The following is a 17283-nucleotide window of genomic DNA, read 5'->3' as shown; positions in this document are numbered from 1 at the left end:
AAAAGTGGCTTGTAGGTACATTTTCAGACGTTTAATGAGGCTCAGAGGTGGCATGAGTGCAATTAAATTCATATATTCATGTGGAGATTAATGTTTTAAATATAAAATTTTGAATACAGAAATATTAAATGATTTAAATCACTGGAATTATACGCTAAAAATGAAACTAAATCCACCAACAGGTGGCGGTAAGTCACTGATTTTATCACTGAATCATTCATTAAATTGATTCGTTTGAACAGCTGATTCATTCAGGAATGAAAGCTTTATGAATGGGTATTCATGAATCACTGACTCACTAGATTCGTTCAAAAACGCACTTTCATTCATGAATGAAACTCGGCTGTGTTTGCTTTTAGAGATGCGCAGCGGCTCAGCTGTTACTATATTTGGAACTATTTTCGTTGATGCAATATATACAATAAGACAATAAGAATGTTTGCAGGAGTGGGCGGTAATGGTCAGAAATTCAGGGGGAGCAGGCTTAAGAAAACTGTCCCGTTCAGGTCTCTAGGCTGCGCGTCAATCAGGCAATGCCTTGTTTATAATGGGTTTTAATGTTTTTGTCTCGTCGCTCTGGCCGGACAGGGCATCACAATATGGTAAGGGGCGTAACATTTCCAGTCACATGCTTGAGGTATTCGGCCAACCACAATGGATATATCGCACTGGATAGCTGGCCAATCAGAGCACACTTCGCTTTTCAGACCTATATCGCACTGGATAGCTGGCCAATCAGAGCACACCTCGCTTTTTCAGACCGATGAGCTTTGTAAAAATGTACGCGTTTCAGAAAGGCGGGGCATAGAGGAGAAACAATAATGTACAGAATGAGGGAAATAATGTGCTTTTTTTTAACCTTAAACCGCATAAACATTTCATTACACCAAATACACAAAATAATGTTCTTTTTAGCAACATCATATGACCCCTTTAAAACAGTTACCCACCGAACAGTAGTGTTAGCGCCCCCTTGTGTTAATTTGGAAACACCAATATCAGTTGAGAATATACATTTTCAGCCATATTTGAGTGCATTTGTGTGTGTGTGAGAGATTACGTGTAATTTATATTGGTCATCAGCCAACCAACTGGCTATCTAGATATTGTCAACAACTGAAAAACCTGACTCAAATGAGAGACATCTTTCTGTTTCTCTTACATTTAACCTAGTTATAAGCTCACCTGGGGTTCTTAACGGAAAAGCTCCCCACTTCCATGAGAGACATCTTTCTGTTTCTCTTACATTTAACCTAGTTATTAGCTCACCTGGGGTTCTTAACGGAAAAGCTCCCCACTTCCAGTAGCTCTCCGAGTGGGTCATCTTGACAGTGGACGATGTGCTGTCTCTGTTTGTCATACAGCTGCTTCATCATGATGTACTGACCCAGATAGTGCATGACCTAATGAAAAACACTGTCATTATTAAATGTACCTTATCAAGCTGTTCAAACTCTTAGCTAAAGCATAAATCAATCAGCAGAGGTCAGCTCATCCACACTCCTCACCTCCTTCAGGGTAAACAACTCCTCCCGAGCACCTGCTACTCTCAAGATCTGCAGTAGCGGAGCTCTGGGGTGGACCTGCAGAAACAAAAAAGCCATGCGTTTAAACCTATGAAGCCTACTATATCATATTTGATACATGAATTTCTAAGGCCTCTAAACTGTAAAATAATCAAAACTTTGCCTAAACAAAACCACCTACTCACCTTCTGCCCTCTAATTAATAGTTACTTTTTTAGATAAATACTTTTTTAGTAAGTAAAAGGCCTTTTATAGTATAATTGTAAAAATGTCCACGTTTAGGTTGTGGTACACATCTTTTTTGCTATGAAATCCTGAAATTGTTTAAAGTAAATGTAAGAATAACTTTTAAGTAATATTTCAAGACAAACATTTACTGGACTGATACAAATTTTACTGACTGGTTTACTGAATTATTCATACGTAATATTTTTATTTTTTTTAAATCATGTTGAAATGTAAATACCAAATATTATACAACAGGCTTTTGAGGAATGTTTAGTTGTACAGCTACCAATAAACATTGTATTGCATTATATGTTTGCCCCACACAATTAAAATAATTTAAGTATCATCTCAAGCCATATTATTGGAAGATACAGTGACAATTGATATTTATATGCATAAAAGTTTTTTTTTTTTTTTATGAGTAAGAGCTTCATATTCTCACAATATCACTACATGGGCCTGGGCCATAAAAGCCTGACATATTAAATATGACACAAAACATGAAATACATATGCATTAGCTATTTAAAAATATATATTTGACTAAAGATTCAATATACAGTATAATTATTTAAAAAAAAAAATGAAGAAGGAAAGATTTTTCTTATTATTATTTCATACGTCAGGCTTTAAAGGGGTAAATTAACTATGAAACCACAACAATGAAAGTTACATATATACTATATATAAAAGTTTAGAGTACATATCTACTGCTCACCTGAGTCCCTTCCCCTGGAAGAGTCCTGCATGAAGAGCTTGACCCCGTTAACTGAGATGATGATGATGATGGTGATGACAATGAGGTCATGATTGACTTAAGAACTGTGAGGAAACACATTTATATTCAGAACAACGCCAACGTGTTTTAGTTATACCAACAAAGGGCCGTCTTTCCAAACCTAGTGCTAGTGAGCGTCTATCTAGACAGCATTTCTGGACATCATAGGTGCTTCCTCGTTCAAACAGAGCGACAGCTCAATACAAATACAATGCATGTCAATAATATACATACAGTGCACCAAAGTGGTAACCATGTTAAAAAAAAAGAAAAGAAAAAAAATCGAAACTAATGTATATTCCCGAGGGCGTGATATTGTAGCCGTCAGCTAATTACACAAAACAAACATTTCTATGCCATTTCACTCGCATAGGACATGCTGGAGACTAAAATGACTTTACTTACCATTATCCTAGTTCTGGCAAGTGGATAATAAGGTAAGCTGTGATAGTTGGCTGAAAAAATGTCAATTCTCCGAGGCTGAAGCAAGGAAGCTAGGCTAACGTGGGCGAGCTAGTAGCGCGCGACATTCAGAAACAAAAGAGCCGTTAACGCTTAAACTACACCTCGCGTGATCGTGCTGGTAGTGCATTCACACTCACCGTGTTATCTGTGAACGATTACATGGTTTCCAGTTTTGAAAGAATCAGAGTTTGTGTAAAGAAAGGGAGAGGTGTGTGGGTTTTTTAAACAGTTGCAGTCAGTTGAAGTTGACGTGGTGTATGTCGTCATCGGGGTTGCCAGACCTCACGCGCAGTTCTTCTTCTTCTTTCTTTTACTAACCGCACCTAACAGTGCATTACTGCCATCATCAGGTAGCTTGGATCAGAAACATTTCCTCTATCTCTTAACATTCCTACTCTCCCTCTTTTTTTGGAGGCATCTGTGTATATCCGTATATTATTTCCATACATAAGCCCTAAATACTCCTTTGCTCTCATTACTTCCATCTCATTACTACTTCCTTCTCTCTGTCTTATCTTCAGTAATGTTAAATCTACTACTGGCTGAGGAAGAATCCATAAGGGGTTATGTGGATACATTACTCTTGGTATACATCTATAATTGTTTATCCCCATCTCCTTAATATCTTCTTCTACAACCCATCCAAAACTCTTATGTTGATTCATTCCTTGTTCCAAACATATTCCTAGTATTTTCTTTGTTGGATGTTCCTCATCCTGACTCTTAAGATTTGTCCAATACACAGCCATTAACTGTTGCCTTCTAATATAAAGCGGCATTTCTTTTATCTCTACGTGCATTGCTGCAATAGGTGTTGTTGGATATGCCCCACAGCAAATTCTCAATGCTTGCGCTTGAATTCTGTCCAATTTCTCTAACTGAGATTTTGCAGCCAGCCCATATGCTATACTTCCATAATCTAGCACAGATCTTATCATTGCTATATAAACTGTTTGAAGCGCCCCTCTATCTGCTCCCCACTCTTGTCCTGCCATACATTTCATTACATTTAAAACTCTTTTACACTTACTCACTATCTTATCAATATGTTCTTTCCATGTAAGTCTAGTATCCAGCCACATTCCTAGGAATCTAATTGATGTTACTCGTGCCATTTCTTTGTTATATATTCTTAACTTCCATTCACGGTCTACTTTCTTGTTAGAAAATATAATAGTTTGTGACTTCTCCACAGAAAACGTAAATCCCCATTTGTATGACCATTTAACTACCTCATCCACAGCCTTCTGCATTTTCCCCATATTGAACTTATTGTTTCTTCCTCTGAACCACAAAGCCCCATCATCTGCAAACAGTGATCTTCCAATACTCCTATCCACCTTACTAAACATATCATTTATCATTATTATAAAAAGCACTGGACTTATTACACTTCCCTGAGGAGTGCCATTTTCTATTATTCCTTGAGATGATATAGAGTCTCCTACTCTCACCTCACGCGCAGTTCCCTTTTTTTCCAATTCAAGAAGAAAGCAAGTTATTGGTTGTGCCTAATGGTGGCACTATAATGACCTTTACTGCAATTCCCCATCCCTTCTCTGAAATAAATACCAAGTCTACTTTAACATAGGCCTAAATAAATATACAGTATATATATATGGCCTATATAAAATAAAACAGACGTTGTTCTGAATATAAATGTGTTTCCTCACAGTTTATACAGGTGCATCTCAATAAATTAGAATGTCGTGGAAAAGTTCATTTATTTCAGTAATTCAGCTCAAATTGTGAAACTCGTGTATTAAATAAATTCAATGCACACAGACTGAAGTAGTTATATATATACAAATACAAAGTCTGCATGATGATTTCCCGTGGGTTTTTTTTTTCCCCTCTGAATGTAATTTTTGTTTGGTGTATTGCATGTATAGATATTTAGTTATTACTGCCTGTTAATGTATAATGTATGTATATGCGTCCAGACACCACAGTGACCTGTAACCCATCAGATACCTGTTTTTGTTGAGAGGCAAGTATTTCATATTTATTGCAGTTCATTGCTCTGGCCACATCTGCATTCCTCATGCCTCCCTGCAGCAGGACTATGGCACGTTCATAAGCTATGTTTCCATCACCCTGTTTTTATGTGCATTTTGAAGTATCAGTTGAGAATCATTGTCCATAATCGCCAACAATTTTGCTAGCATTCTGTCCCTTACCACTTCCTCCAGAGTAACGTGCTCAAAGCCGATGACAGACTCAGCCTTTTTGATGAGTTTGTTTAGTCTGTTGACGTCCTTTGCTTTGAGGCCCGCGCCCCAACACACCACAGCAAAGAAGACAGTACTCGCAACAACAGTCTGATAGAACATCTTGAGTATCCTGTTGCACACACTGAATACCTGAGCCTCCTCAAAAAATAGAGCCGACTCAGGCCTTTCTTATAAACAGCCTCTGTATTTGTAGACCACTCCAACTTGTTGTCCAATTGAACACCCAAGTACTTATACGATTCCACAAGTTCCACATTGGTCCCCCCAATGCAGACTGGAGAGGGTGGAGACTTATTCCTGATGACATCTACCACCATCTCTTTTGTCTTCGCCACATTTAACTGCAGGTGATTTACCCCACACCACCTCACAAGCGGTCAACCAGGTCTCTGTACTCCTGTCCTTTTTCCACACAGCTTACTATGGCTGTGTCATCGGAAAATTTTTGCAGATGACATGACTCAGAGCAGTACTTAAAGTCTGCAGTATATGTTGTGAAAAGGAAGGGAGATAGCACAGTTCCCTGGGGGCCCCCGATGTTACTTATCAGACATTCAGACACACAACTCTGTAATCTCACAATCTGTGGTCTGCCCGTTAGATAATTGTGGATCTAAGTGACTATAGAAGCATCCACCTGCATATCTTCCAGTTTTGCCTTCAACAGGCTGGGCTGGATGGTATTAAACGCACTGGAAAAAAAAATAAAAATGATACGAACTGTGGTGTTGGAACTGTCCAAAGAGGAGTATGCCTTCTGCAGCAGATACATTATTGCATCTTCCACACCCACCTGGGGCTGGTTTGCAAACTGCAGGGGGTCATGTGATGGATGCACTAAGCCCAAGGTGTGCCAGGACCGCTAGGTCTCTCCATGACCTTCATTATGTGGGAAGTTAGTGCTATGGGCCTGTAGTCATTGAGTGCCATAGGATGTCTATTCTTAGGCACTGGAATAAAACAAGATGTTTTCCATAGCACTGGAACTCTCTGAATGTACAAGCTCAATTTAAAGAGGTGCTGAAGTACGCCACACAACTGGCTAGCACAGGCCCTCAGCACACGGGGACCAATGCCATCTGGTCCAGCAGACTTTCTCTGGTTTAGTGTTTCCAACTCTCCTCACCTTATTGGCCGTAATATATAGTCCAGTATGACATGGAGGAGACAGAGGTGGAATGGAACGGGTTAAACTCATTTGCTCGTTGTACATTCCCCTCCACTGCACCCCTACCTTTTCTCTGAAAGCCAGTAATCTTTCTTATTTTTTTGTAAATGGACAACTCCAAAAGAGATTAACGACAGTTTCAGCAGAATCGCTACAGAAAGAGCAACTGGAGAAAACATTTTTTTTTTAATCTTTCATGTAATGGTTTGCAGGATAGTACTTATGAATTATTTTATAAGAAATTTCTTTTACTTGGTTAAGAAAAACGTATGAGGAAGCATCTATACTTTTTTTTCCCAGCAGATGCTGCCCACTACATTATTCCAATAAGCATTCACAGCTGGTAACAATATTGATTCCTCCATAACTGTTGGTTACTAGGTTACCAATGCCACCATCATCCACTCGAACAACTTGATGGAAACCACTGATCTATATAATGATATTACATGATATATATATGATATAATATTAGCAGTGATGGAAACGCAGCTATATCACTTTTTTTTTTTTTTTGCGAACTTTGAAAAGATTCACTTCATGTTACGATGGAAACCCAGATAGGTGAGCAGGAACCCTATATATATATATATATATATAATGCATATTATATTTTGGTGTATTATACACGTATTAGGTAGTACAGTATAATAAAAAGAAGCTAATCTCTAGTTTTATATAGGGTAATGCCCCACCCCATAAAATCACAATTATATTAAGAATGATATCAAAAGTCATTTCCCTTAACACATTGGCTGATGCATCATCATCCTACACATGCTAAATCTAAATATTTTACATTTTAAAAGTTAATGCACTTTGTTATTAAGGGGGCATCTTCCATCATATCTTTTTTTTATAAGACTACATACACATACAATACATTTTCTATGTGCATTGTGAGGAAGTCAGACAAAAAAAAAAGTTTGAATATTTTCTATAGTAACACTATTCTAACTTTTTCTAAATATAACTAATCACAGCTGTACATTGGCATCTTTGCCTAGTTTTCATCCTTAAATAAACTGAATGTTTAAAAAGAAAAAAAAAAGAAAAAAACATGACATCACAAGAAACAAGGACACGAGCCTCATTGTATTTCAAATTCTAATGGCTTTATTTATATATATAGATTTGTATATATATGTATATATAGTTTATATAATAACTGACTTCAGTCGCTTGATTATCCTTTTTTCATTTTTGTTTGTTAGATTTAAACGACAGGACATAAAGAACAAGGCATTCCACATGATCATATATTACAAAACAGTAAAGAAAACTTGAATGTGTGCACATCACACACATACATTACATAGATAATACACTTGCGTTAGTATAATGAAATATGGGCATGACTGAATTCACTTCAACAAAGGAAAGCAAGCGTACAGAGAGAGAAATAAAGAAAGGAAAAGGAGAGAGAGAGCATTGTTATGACAGCTGAGAGAATAATAAATAAATAATCATATTTTAATCCAATGAATCTGTTGCATAGTTCGAAGCAAGCAGGACTAACATTTCAGCATGATAATGATTCTCACAAAAGCTAAATGAAAGAAGGGCTCAACAAAATCTGGATTTTTATTTTTTTCACCAATTAAGACACACTGACTGCAGACACCGTTCATGACTGACACCGTTCAACACACACGCACACACGTTGTTGTCTGAATCCAAAACACACTCGAATATTCACTCCAAGTGCACATTGACAATTAATGAAATGGTAATTCAGCCGCTTAGGCTGATTTTTCCCTTTCATGCAGCATTAAGGTTGACACAGCTGGGTCAACTTTACATGAATTTAGCATGGAACAAAAAGAGCTCAGCTCACACTTGAATGGAAAACAAACCAAGTGCTTTCCAACAAGAACATTTTGAAACAACTTCTCAGTAACAGTATATTCCCCTACTGTCACTGTATAGCCCTTAAAACTACATTACATTAGTTGAGCACATATTCTCAAAGAGACTGTAAACAGACAGGACACTGGGACACATTGGGCCTTTTAGATCCACCAGTCAACATTTTAAACGAAATTATTCCAAATAAATGCAAATCAGATTCACTTTCAATTAGAATCAATTAAGGCCACCACACTTTCCCAAAACCAATGATCAAAGACAGTTTTCTCATTTTTAATTAATTACTTGGGACTAAATCAATCAGACACAGTGGAGCACGTTGTCCATTGGCACTTCTGTGATCCTAGAGATGTAAAATCACAAAACTTCTTGATTCAGATCTTGTTCAGTAAAAGTACTAAAAGTAACACAGAAACCTAATTTTAATAGCTTAAGTCATTAATGACAAGAAACAAAACAGAGAAGAAAAAACAGGAATAAATGGAAATATGCTATAATCAACACTCTTAAAAATAAAGGTTGCAAAAGGGCGTTTTCACATTGATTCCATAGAAGAACCAATATGGGGTTCCTGAAGAACCTTTCAGTGAACAGTTCTTAGAAGAACCATTTTTTGTCTTAGGGGCCATTCACACAGAATGCGTTTTAGCTTTGAAAAACACGAGACATAAGCAGTGGAATGGAGAAAAATGCAAGGCCTCTTACTTGACTAACTTGAAGCACTACATTTTTATAATGCCATCTTAACGTTTACATACAAAAACGATGGAATTTAGTGTAGTGGAATGGGGGGGAAAAAACTGCATTCTGTGTGAACGGCCTCTTAGTATAAAGAACATTTTAATCTAAAGAACCTTTTGCAGAATGGAAAGATTCCACGGATGTTAACAGTTCTTCATGGAACCATAGATGCCAATAAAGATCCTAATCTTAAGTGTATTTCCCATGCATTAATAAATAAGTCAGCTGCGTCCCTGGATTTGTTAAGACTACACATTCATTGACTAATGTAAATAACTAAACCTACCTTGTATAAGATTATTAAACAATGCTCTCTCTCTCTCAAAGCCCTCAAATAGATGCAAAGGGTAGGAATAAAGAGAGTAAAGGGAATCAGTGCATATCAGGAAAGTGAGATGGGGACTCAAGTACGACTGTTGCCTACCTTGAAAACGTCTTTCATCTTTGATGGATCATGCATGGATGAGAGGGAGCTTTCTGGACGGAGTTGGTAACCCACACAATAAGGTGATGGAACATCAAAGCTCGTACCACTCTGCAATTAAGCAGTTCAATCGACAGCCATGGCTTATGGCTATAAAAGTAACGAAACGAAGCCAAAGCGAAGCGTAACTGGTAAAAAGACTAGATCGTTCAAGCACATACTCTGGCAGTTATTCCCACACCCCAGTAATTAGGAAATTTAATGGAGTAGTGCTCTCTCATGACGTCTAGACAAGAAACGAGACTCTTTCATCTCCGCAGTACAGAACATTCTTCTCGAAAACAGTGTCGAGTCAGTGTGTGTTTCCTTTGTAGAGTCTATTGATGTGTGAGCGTGTTTGTGTCACATTCATTCTGGAAACAAGCAAACATCTGGGGACGCCTCATTCCATATGTAATCATGCAGAACATTGAACACATACGTATATTGAACAATTACGATTTTTTTTCCAATGCAGTTTTTTTCCCCAAGTACAGCGTGGTTTAAGCTACACAGGACACTAAAAATATAAATCGCACCAGGTTGTACATATTGCTTTGAACCACCAATTTGTTTATAAGTAATGCATGCCACATAGATGATATTATGTTTATACAAAAATAACACCAGTGTATATTACTGTTTCATATGAATTACAGAAATCGGATGTTCTATTGACTGCTTTCCCCGCAATCAAATACAATTTTAATTTCACTCAACATCAGATGTAATTGGACTAAATATATGCAAAATAAGTGGTTTCAACTTAATGTTATATTCCAGTTTTAAAACAATTTTTTTATTTACAGTTGTGGTGTATCATTTCCTCCCGTCCCCAACCAAGCAAACAAGAACTGTCAGACAAATTCAGTAGAGTAGTAATACATTAAAATTCAAAGTTATTGCACGACACCTTGAAGCGATTCTCAGTTTACACAATGCAAGAGAGAAAAACATGTGCAATAACAGAAATGGTTCTAAGGAGCTGTTAAAGGGAACCAGAAAAGAAAATTAAAGACAATGGCTTTGATCGATTCCCCCATTTTTCTGCATCCATTATGATCAAGTAATGAAAAAAAAAATGAAGGGGTATATTTTAGATCCTCATGGGAAAGAAATATCCAAATAAGGATGAAATCCAGTTATAAGTTTTTCCAAATGAACAAGAACAAAGACATAAGTCAGAACTGACTGTACAAAGCAACACTGTGGCAGAATTTATATAAAGCTCTAACTGGAAACTGTTTGACTGCTTCCACATGAAGTAAAATGCATTTGTACTTTCGTGTAACATACAGTATGTATGCTTAATTTATATCCAGAGCTGCATATGACAAAAATGTTTTCACAAAGACAAATCAAAGTTAAAATGATGACAACACAGAGAATACGTAATGATCTCTATTTTCCATAGCCACCACTTTGCCACTTTAATGAGTGATACAGAAATCTTACAGAAAATAAATCATGTTTTATCAGTCTAAAAGAACATAAAAGTTGAGTTTGAAAACCTCAAAACCCTTAACATTTCTCAACTGTAGTTCAATAGATTCCAATTAGGTGGCAAATAATATTATTTTAAAGACTTTTCACAGCCAGCATATTAACCTGTGGCTGCAGATTTGGAGTACACTATTCAGGATAAGGCCATTAAATTGAGAACTCGACCAGACCCCTTGACTTTAGAGTAAACATGTAACTTTATCAGCTCGGACATCGAATCTGACACCGCATTTGGTTACAAACGTGGCGCATATACAGTATATATATATATATATATATATATATATATATATATATACTAAACTGCTTATTTTGCTAATTTGTCATGTCACCAAACTCTCTGGCCTATACACCTATATTTATATATTTTTCCAAAATATTAAAAAGTACTTAATATAAAAATACAGAACAATTGTAAAAAAAGGAACAAAGCATTGAGTTTTATATGAAATTCATGCATGCTTACCCACAATAACATACCATTTTCCACTTAAGTGAAATAACAAAAACTGCCAGTAGGGGGAAGTGCAGCTTCACCCGACTGCTGTGGAACCTTTCCGTAAACATTAAAGTGGTCCATCTAGGGTTTTTTCCTTTTTTCTTTAGGCAGTGACTCTGTGTGTGTTTTTAGAATTTGGTTGGAAATACAAAATAAACTGCAAAAACGGTGGGATATAAAAGAACAATCTATAAAATATGGCTCTGAGCAAGTAGAAAAAGGTGTAATTTGAGGAATCCATCAATTGGTATGAGCGGAAGGTCGGTCTATGGCAGTAGTATGTTTCGGCTAATAAAAAGCACATGTCATTGAGGCCGCACTCTTATGAAAACAGTCCAATCTAGTTTGTCATCCAAGTTTCAACAGAGCTCACAGGGTCCAACAGAGGCCCTTGCCGCATGCTTTTGTGTGTTTAAGTGTTTTCTTTCTCTTTTTTTGTTTTAAATGGCAAAAGCATGCTTACTACATGCAGTATCCTTACCCTCACAGGCTAAATTCAGGGATGGGATTTTGGAGCTCTACTAGTGGCGTCTGCTTAACTTGGAGCTTATGTGGAGCACAGCCTGATGTTAGATAACAAGGAGAACACCTAACTGCAGAGCTGAGATGAGAAAAAGACTGGATTTGAAAGTACACACATACAGAATAATTTCTATAGCATTTTTTTTCTGAAAGAGGAAACAAGAAAGGAAAATCCTATTCATTAGTCATTATCCCATAAAGATTAGTATTACAATTACCATTCCCATACAATCAGACACAGATGAACCTAAAGACAGATACATGCACACTATGATGAGGTGCTGTACCTTCGATAAAGTACTTGGTCAATTAGCTGGGCATTTGTTTCGAGGCAAATGAGCATTAACAAGAGACTAGAGATGCCCATTGGGTGTGATTTCGATGAGATGATGTGTAAGATGACCCTCCCTGCCCCCTTAAGAGCCAATCAGGTATTCTTAACTTAGCTATCAAATAAGTTTATTATAGTCTTTTATTCTGCTAATGTTCACTATAGCAGCCTTACATCTGTACATATAAAGTGACAGGAAACCCAAAATGAGCCAAACAGCATTGTATGATAACCTCTGAAAACATGACATGTAGTGTGTCTGAACTACTTAAAACATCCATTAGAGCATAAAATCATTTTAAAAACTAAAAGAACATAGGTAGCTTCACTGCCATGTTTTTCAATCCACCTTAAAACAGAGCAAATCAAGAGAGAGAAAAAAAGAGAGAAATCTATTCAAACAGCAACTGAGTGCATGAATATAATCGGCTGTATCAGCAAAAAAACAAAACAAAAGCTATGTAACAGAGTCCTGGGACAAATAACAAAAATGATTACAGCATTACACAAGACCAGAGACGTGACAATATAAAAATGAGAAAAATCACAACTGTAGAAGAGATGCCAGTGACAGGCTGAGAGAGGACATTTGCCACAGTGTCACCCTCTAGTGTGTAAGTTAGGCAATACGTCACATGGGCTGCAGCACAGCCGCATGTACTTACAGAGCGCTGCTTTCGCCGACACAGTGCAAGTTGATAGGGGCAGAGGGGTGGGGAGGATGGAGGAGAGGCGAAAGGGATCGTAGTCGCCCCATTGGCCGCTGTAAGTGCTGCTGTCTCTCAGATGTGCATCAGCAGGGCTCCACCGGAGGAGTGGTGCACAGGTTTTAAAAACACAATAAAACAAAACAAAATATATGATTATTTTGGGGCAGTTGCACTGGAGAATGATGGGAGGGTCACACGGTGAATTCATGGCTGTGAAGAGAGCGGTCCGGGGGTTCGCCGCCACCTCCGTTTCTGGAAGAGGAGGGGAGGTGCTCAATCTCTACACAGCCCTCGTCTATCGTGGGGACGCGGGGTTCCTCCTCGGAGAGGGGTACAAACTCAGGGTGGGACATGAAGTTATGGATGGAGCTTCTGGATTCTGGCTTCTCTAGGCCCTCGTATAAGGAGCTGCGGAATGCGTTCACCACCTTAATCTGGAGAGAAAAAGACAAGGAGGAATTAGTGGGATCGTATCGTGTGGTGTCTGCTTCAGGGCGGGATGCACTGGATCTGGAGGGGAACAAAATTATGGTCAGTGGTGGGAGATGATTTCATTTCCACAACAGCACTCAAGCTCCTTATGAAACATCAAACAAACAAATAAAAACCAACACAAAAATAACAGCACAGACCATTGAATAGAGAAACAGGGATAAAATGAAAACAAACCACGAATGTGATGCAATTTTCTATTTGGGGCAAGTGAATGAGGAAATCAGGCACAGCATAAAACCGTAAGTGGGACACATCCATATCAATCACAAGCTTCAAAACATTCCAAACAAAATGACCACAATCACAGAAACACTGCAAGAGAGACGGACATGCAACTGATGTTTGTTCAATAAGCTATTTAGGAGCCAAAAATGGCAGATGTTCAGCATCCCTTTTGGGTTTATGAAGGCCTGTCAATAGGGGTGGGCGATACAGCAGTTGGAATGCTAAACTGGTAGAAACTGTCAACCGCAGAGTATTCTATAAAACTGAAAAAAAAAAGTGCCAAATCACATTACATTCAGGGAGGAAAGGAAACGAAGTTACTGCTACTAACTCAAGCTTTCATACAAACGTTTGTTTTCAACCACGGCAAGAAACAACCCGATTGTGTGAATTACTATAGCAAGTATTAAATGACATCTGGATTAAATGACTATTTATAGCCAGTAAGTGTCACTAAAATGACTCTACACTTCATCCACAAAGTCAAACTGGGTTTATAAAAAGTTTACTTCAGAATAAAAGCAATTGCTTTTCATTTATTTTTGTTTGAATTAATCAAAGTAATGCTGAGGAGATTTTAATACATTTTCAATTGATTATTTACTTGTTGCAAAGCAATGGGCACCAAACATGGCTCAACTCATCTAAAAGTGTACATTTTTAATAGAAGGCAAATGCTGGTTAAAAGTCCCCTTTATTTTCTCCAAAGGGGAAATGATTTTGAACAACAATTGATTTTTGAACAATCACCTACTGCATGGCTTTAGACAGTCTCATGGACTACTTTCTTTTTCAATTTAATTTTTTGCTTTTAACGCCCACCCCTACCAGTAGGATTTCTGCTTAAGACCAGTGAAGGGGTGAAATCAAGAAGGCATGGAGAAGAGAAGAACTGTCAAGAGGTAGAGAGAGAACAGAGAAGATGCTGTCAAATAAGTGAAACACAAACACGAATACACACATTTAAAAAACAAACCAAAAAAAAAAGCACTGTTCAGATTCCTGGTTTTAATGCCAGGAAGTCTAAAGACTTAATATTCACATCAATAGAGAGGACATTCGAGAGGTATGCTGCTTTACATGCAGGAATGCAAACAGGACAATTTGTCAGGTAGTTTGTGGCCATTGTGCGTGGTGAAGATTGATCCTTGGCCGGTACTACAGTCAAGTTACCATTTCCTCTGCCTGAGGATGTCATTTATTTTATTTATTATATTATTTTATTTTATATCAGTTTGAATTTTGTGGTAAGCACATGGCTGTTTTTAATGTTTACTTAGGACTAGGGCTGTGTAGCTTGTCAGTGATCTACGGCTCTGTGTAGTAAATGCCGCTCCATCTGAAAGCACATGCTGGAGATTTACTACTAATCACCAGAAGCGGCTTTACTGACGAGATGCGCATGAAAATCACATTCGATTTTTTGCACAGGCAAATCCAAACGGTAAAGTGGAAGGAGGATTTTTTTTTCTCAAAATATAAACTCTTAGGAATACAAGTAGATAGCATTAAAATGCATAGCATGTGCACCCAGTCCTTCAAAACATATGCTCTGGGTCTTTCAGAGACTCTGCGCTGTGGTAAAACGTAAGAAACTAATCTTGCTCTCTTGCAATTTTTATGGCTTCAACTTGAGAAGAACCATAAAGACAAATGTGAATTGGTGTAACTTGTTTTGCAAGGGTCTGGAGGATTTTCCCCACATGGAGCCCATGGTAACAAACACATCTGAAGAACCCTCTGCCCTGCCAGCTCAGCCAATCAGCAGTGGCTTAGTCTGTTCTATCCCTGTTTATTTCTCAGGTTTACATTCTTGTACCAGGCATGCAGCTATGTTGGTCATGCTTTTTCTTCCAATTTTCTCCTCCAAGCCAGAGAAATCCTTGCACATAAAACCAAGCTGCATGTCACATCATGTCACAGTGCTTGACTATGTTGTGATCACAGAAACTGATCTCACTGCATGCTGGAAGACAGCCCTTATTTTAATCAGGCTAACTATTTTTGCCTTAGTTTAAAATAGTAGAGCGCAAAACAAAACACAGAAGAGAGAGGAAGTGATCAGAGGGACCGAATGTGTAAAATGAATGTCTGCTAAGTTACTAAATTCCATCAGCCTGTGAAAAATGCAGGAACAGCAGGCTGAAGACATTTCTAGCATCTAGTCTCTCCTCATAATTTCTCACAGAGCTTGTCTTGAATCACTAATTTGGATGACTAAAAAGATGACTTTAGACAAAAGATGACTAAAATTATATTCCTATGGTACAAAATAAGTGCTCACATGTACGGTGACAATAATAATTGGTTATTATGGTTATTATTATAACCATATGGTCGAGCAATAACACTACTACCATTAATATGTATGCATTTAATTAATTATTTTTTAATTCTCACATAGTCTGATTTGAGCCTACCACCTAACACTGCCCTAGCCACTGCATATCGACACTAAAAACCACTCTGAACATTTCTGTACAAAATAGAAAAACCCGTTTGACATTTTAATGCATTGCTTGGCAGGATATAGCTGGACTACATCTGTCCATTTTCACATGGTTATTTTAAAAATGATTGAACCTTTAATTTCCTACCAGCTGTCTGTATATTTGGATCATTCCCATCTGTGGTGAAATGAACACTCTGACCCTATATCTGCCTTGTGTGTGAACACAAACTTTCAGATGTGTAATGCAAAAAGCACTAGTGATGCAACCTAAATAAGGAAGGCAGGAAAAAACAGCCCATGACTCATAGTTCCTTCTAGAATATCAATGAAGAGAGATGGAGACAGAGTATAACGTGTCAGAGCAGAAGACACAAGAGTGTGATGAGGGGGCTGAAAGCATGAGAGTGAGAGTGGGGCTGCAAAGGAAGGAGAGAGAGAAAGAAAGAGAGAAAAGTGTGAGTAAGTGTGTGAAAGCAGTTGTGAAAAGAGGGAGAGGCCTGGTGTTAAAATGAGAGGGAGTGAGCCAGGGGAAGAGAGAAAGGGAAGCATCACTATGACCCCTACTCTGGGGTGCAGAGCACTTTAAGTGAACACTTAAAGGGTGTAGGGCTCATATGTGCATTCGATACACCATCATCAAATCTATATGTTCCTGTACTAACAAATCCTCAAAATTCATGTTTATAACTGTAATGATGTTGTTGCACATAAAGCTGGGAGCTAAATATTGCACATTCGTATTATATTCGAAACCAAGGTTATTATTAGTTGTTATTGTAACTAAAACTATTAAAAACTATTTGACTCAATTGAAATAAAGCTGAATTAAAAGAAAATATAAATATTTGATGGGTAAAAATATAGAAATAGATCATGTAAAATTTTGCCTTGCCAACTAAATGGAATAAGTTTAAGTTGAACCAACACAATTACTGTTAAATTATTAAATTGACTAAATTTAAAAATAAAAATGAATCAAATCTCAAATAGGAATAAATAAATAGTAAACAGTAATAAATTAAACCTAAATAGTAATTAAAAAAAAATTCAAAACATTTAATTTGAAAAAAAAAAA

General features: G+C 37.4%; 2 protein-coding genes across 6 annotated transcripts in view; both read right to left on the bottom strand.

The window, feature by feature from the left end:
* The window catches only part of LOC107675838 (protein Mdm4), a 9883-nt gene extending 6579 nt beyond the window's left edge, over positions 1 to 3304 (bottom strand). For 2 of the 3 annotated variants that reach the window (XM_016470309.1, XM_016470312.1), the window contains exons 1-4: positions 3134 to 3304; positions 2472 to 2575; positions 1509 to 1583; positions 1270 to 1403 (exon numbers count right to left, since the gene is read on the bottom strand). In XM_016470309.1, coding sequence (XP_016325795.1) covers positions 1270 to 1403; positions 1509 to 1583; positions 2472 to 2561 — 299 coding nt within the window. In that variant the 5' untranslated portion in view covers positions 2562 to 2575; positions 3134 to 3304. Of the gene's footprint in view, positions 1 to 1269; positions 1404 to 1508; positions 1584 to 2471; positions 2576 to 2936 lie in introns of all 3 variants that reach the window. The other variant, XM_016470311.1, reaches the window with a different exon arrangement.
* A 5379-nt stretch (positions 3305 to 8683) lies between these two features.
* LOC107675831 (plasma membrane calcium-transporting ATPase 1-like) overlaps positions 8684 to 17283 on the bottom strand; it is a 138346-nt gene continuing 129746 nt past the window's right edge. For 2 of the 3 annotated variants that reach the window (XM_016470302.1, XM_016470303.1), the window contains exon 21: positions 8684 to 13470. In XM_016470302.1, coding sequence (XP_016325788.1) covers positions 13228 to 13470 — 243 coding nt within the window. In that variant the 3' untranslated portion in view covers positions 8684 to 13227. The remainder of the gene's footprint in view (positions 13471 to 17283) is intronic. The other variant, XM_016470304.1, reaches the window with a different exon arrangement.

The sequence above is a fragment of the Sinocyclocheilus anshuiensis genome, unplaced genomic scaffold (genome assembly GCF_001515605.1).
Source record: "Sinocyclocheilus anshuiensis isolate Anshui unplaced genomic scaffold, SAMN03320099.WGS_v1.1 scaffold1640, whole genome shotgun sequence".
Classification (NCBI taxonomy): Eukaryota; Metazoa; Chordata; class Actinopteri; order Cypriniformes; family Cyprinidae; genus Sinocyclocheilus; species Sinocyclocheilus anshuiensis.
The sequence above is the reverse complement of the archived record's forward strand: the minus strand, read 5'-3'. Positions and strand labels throughout refer to the sequence as shown.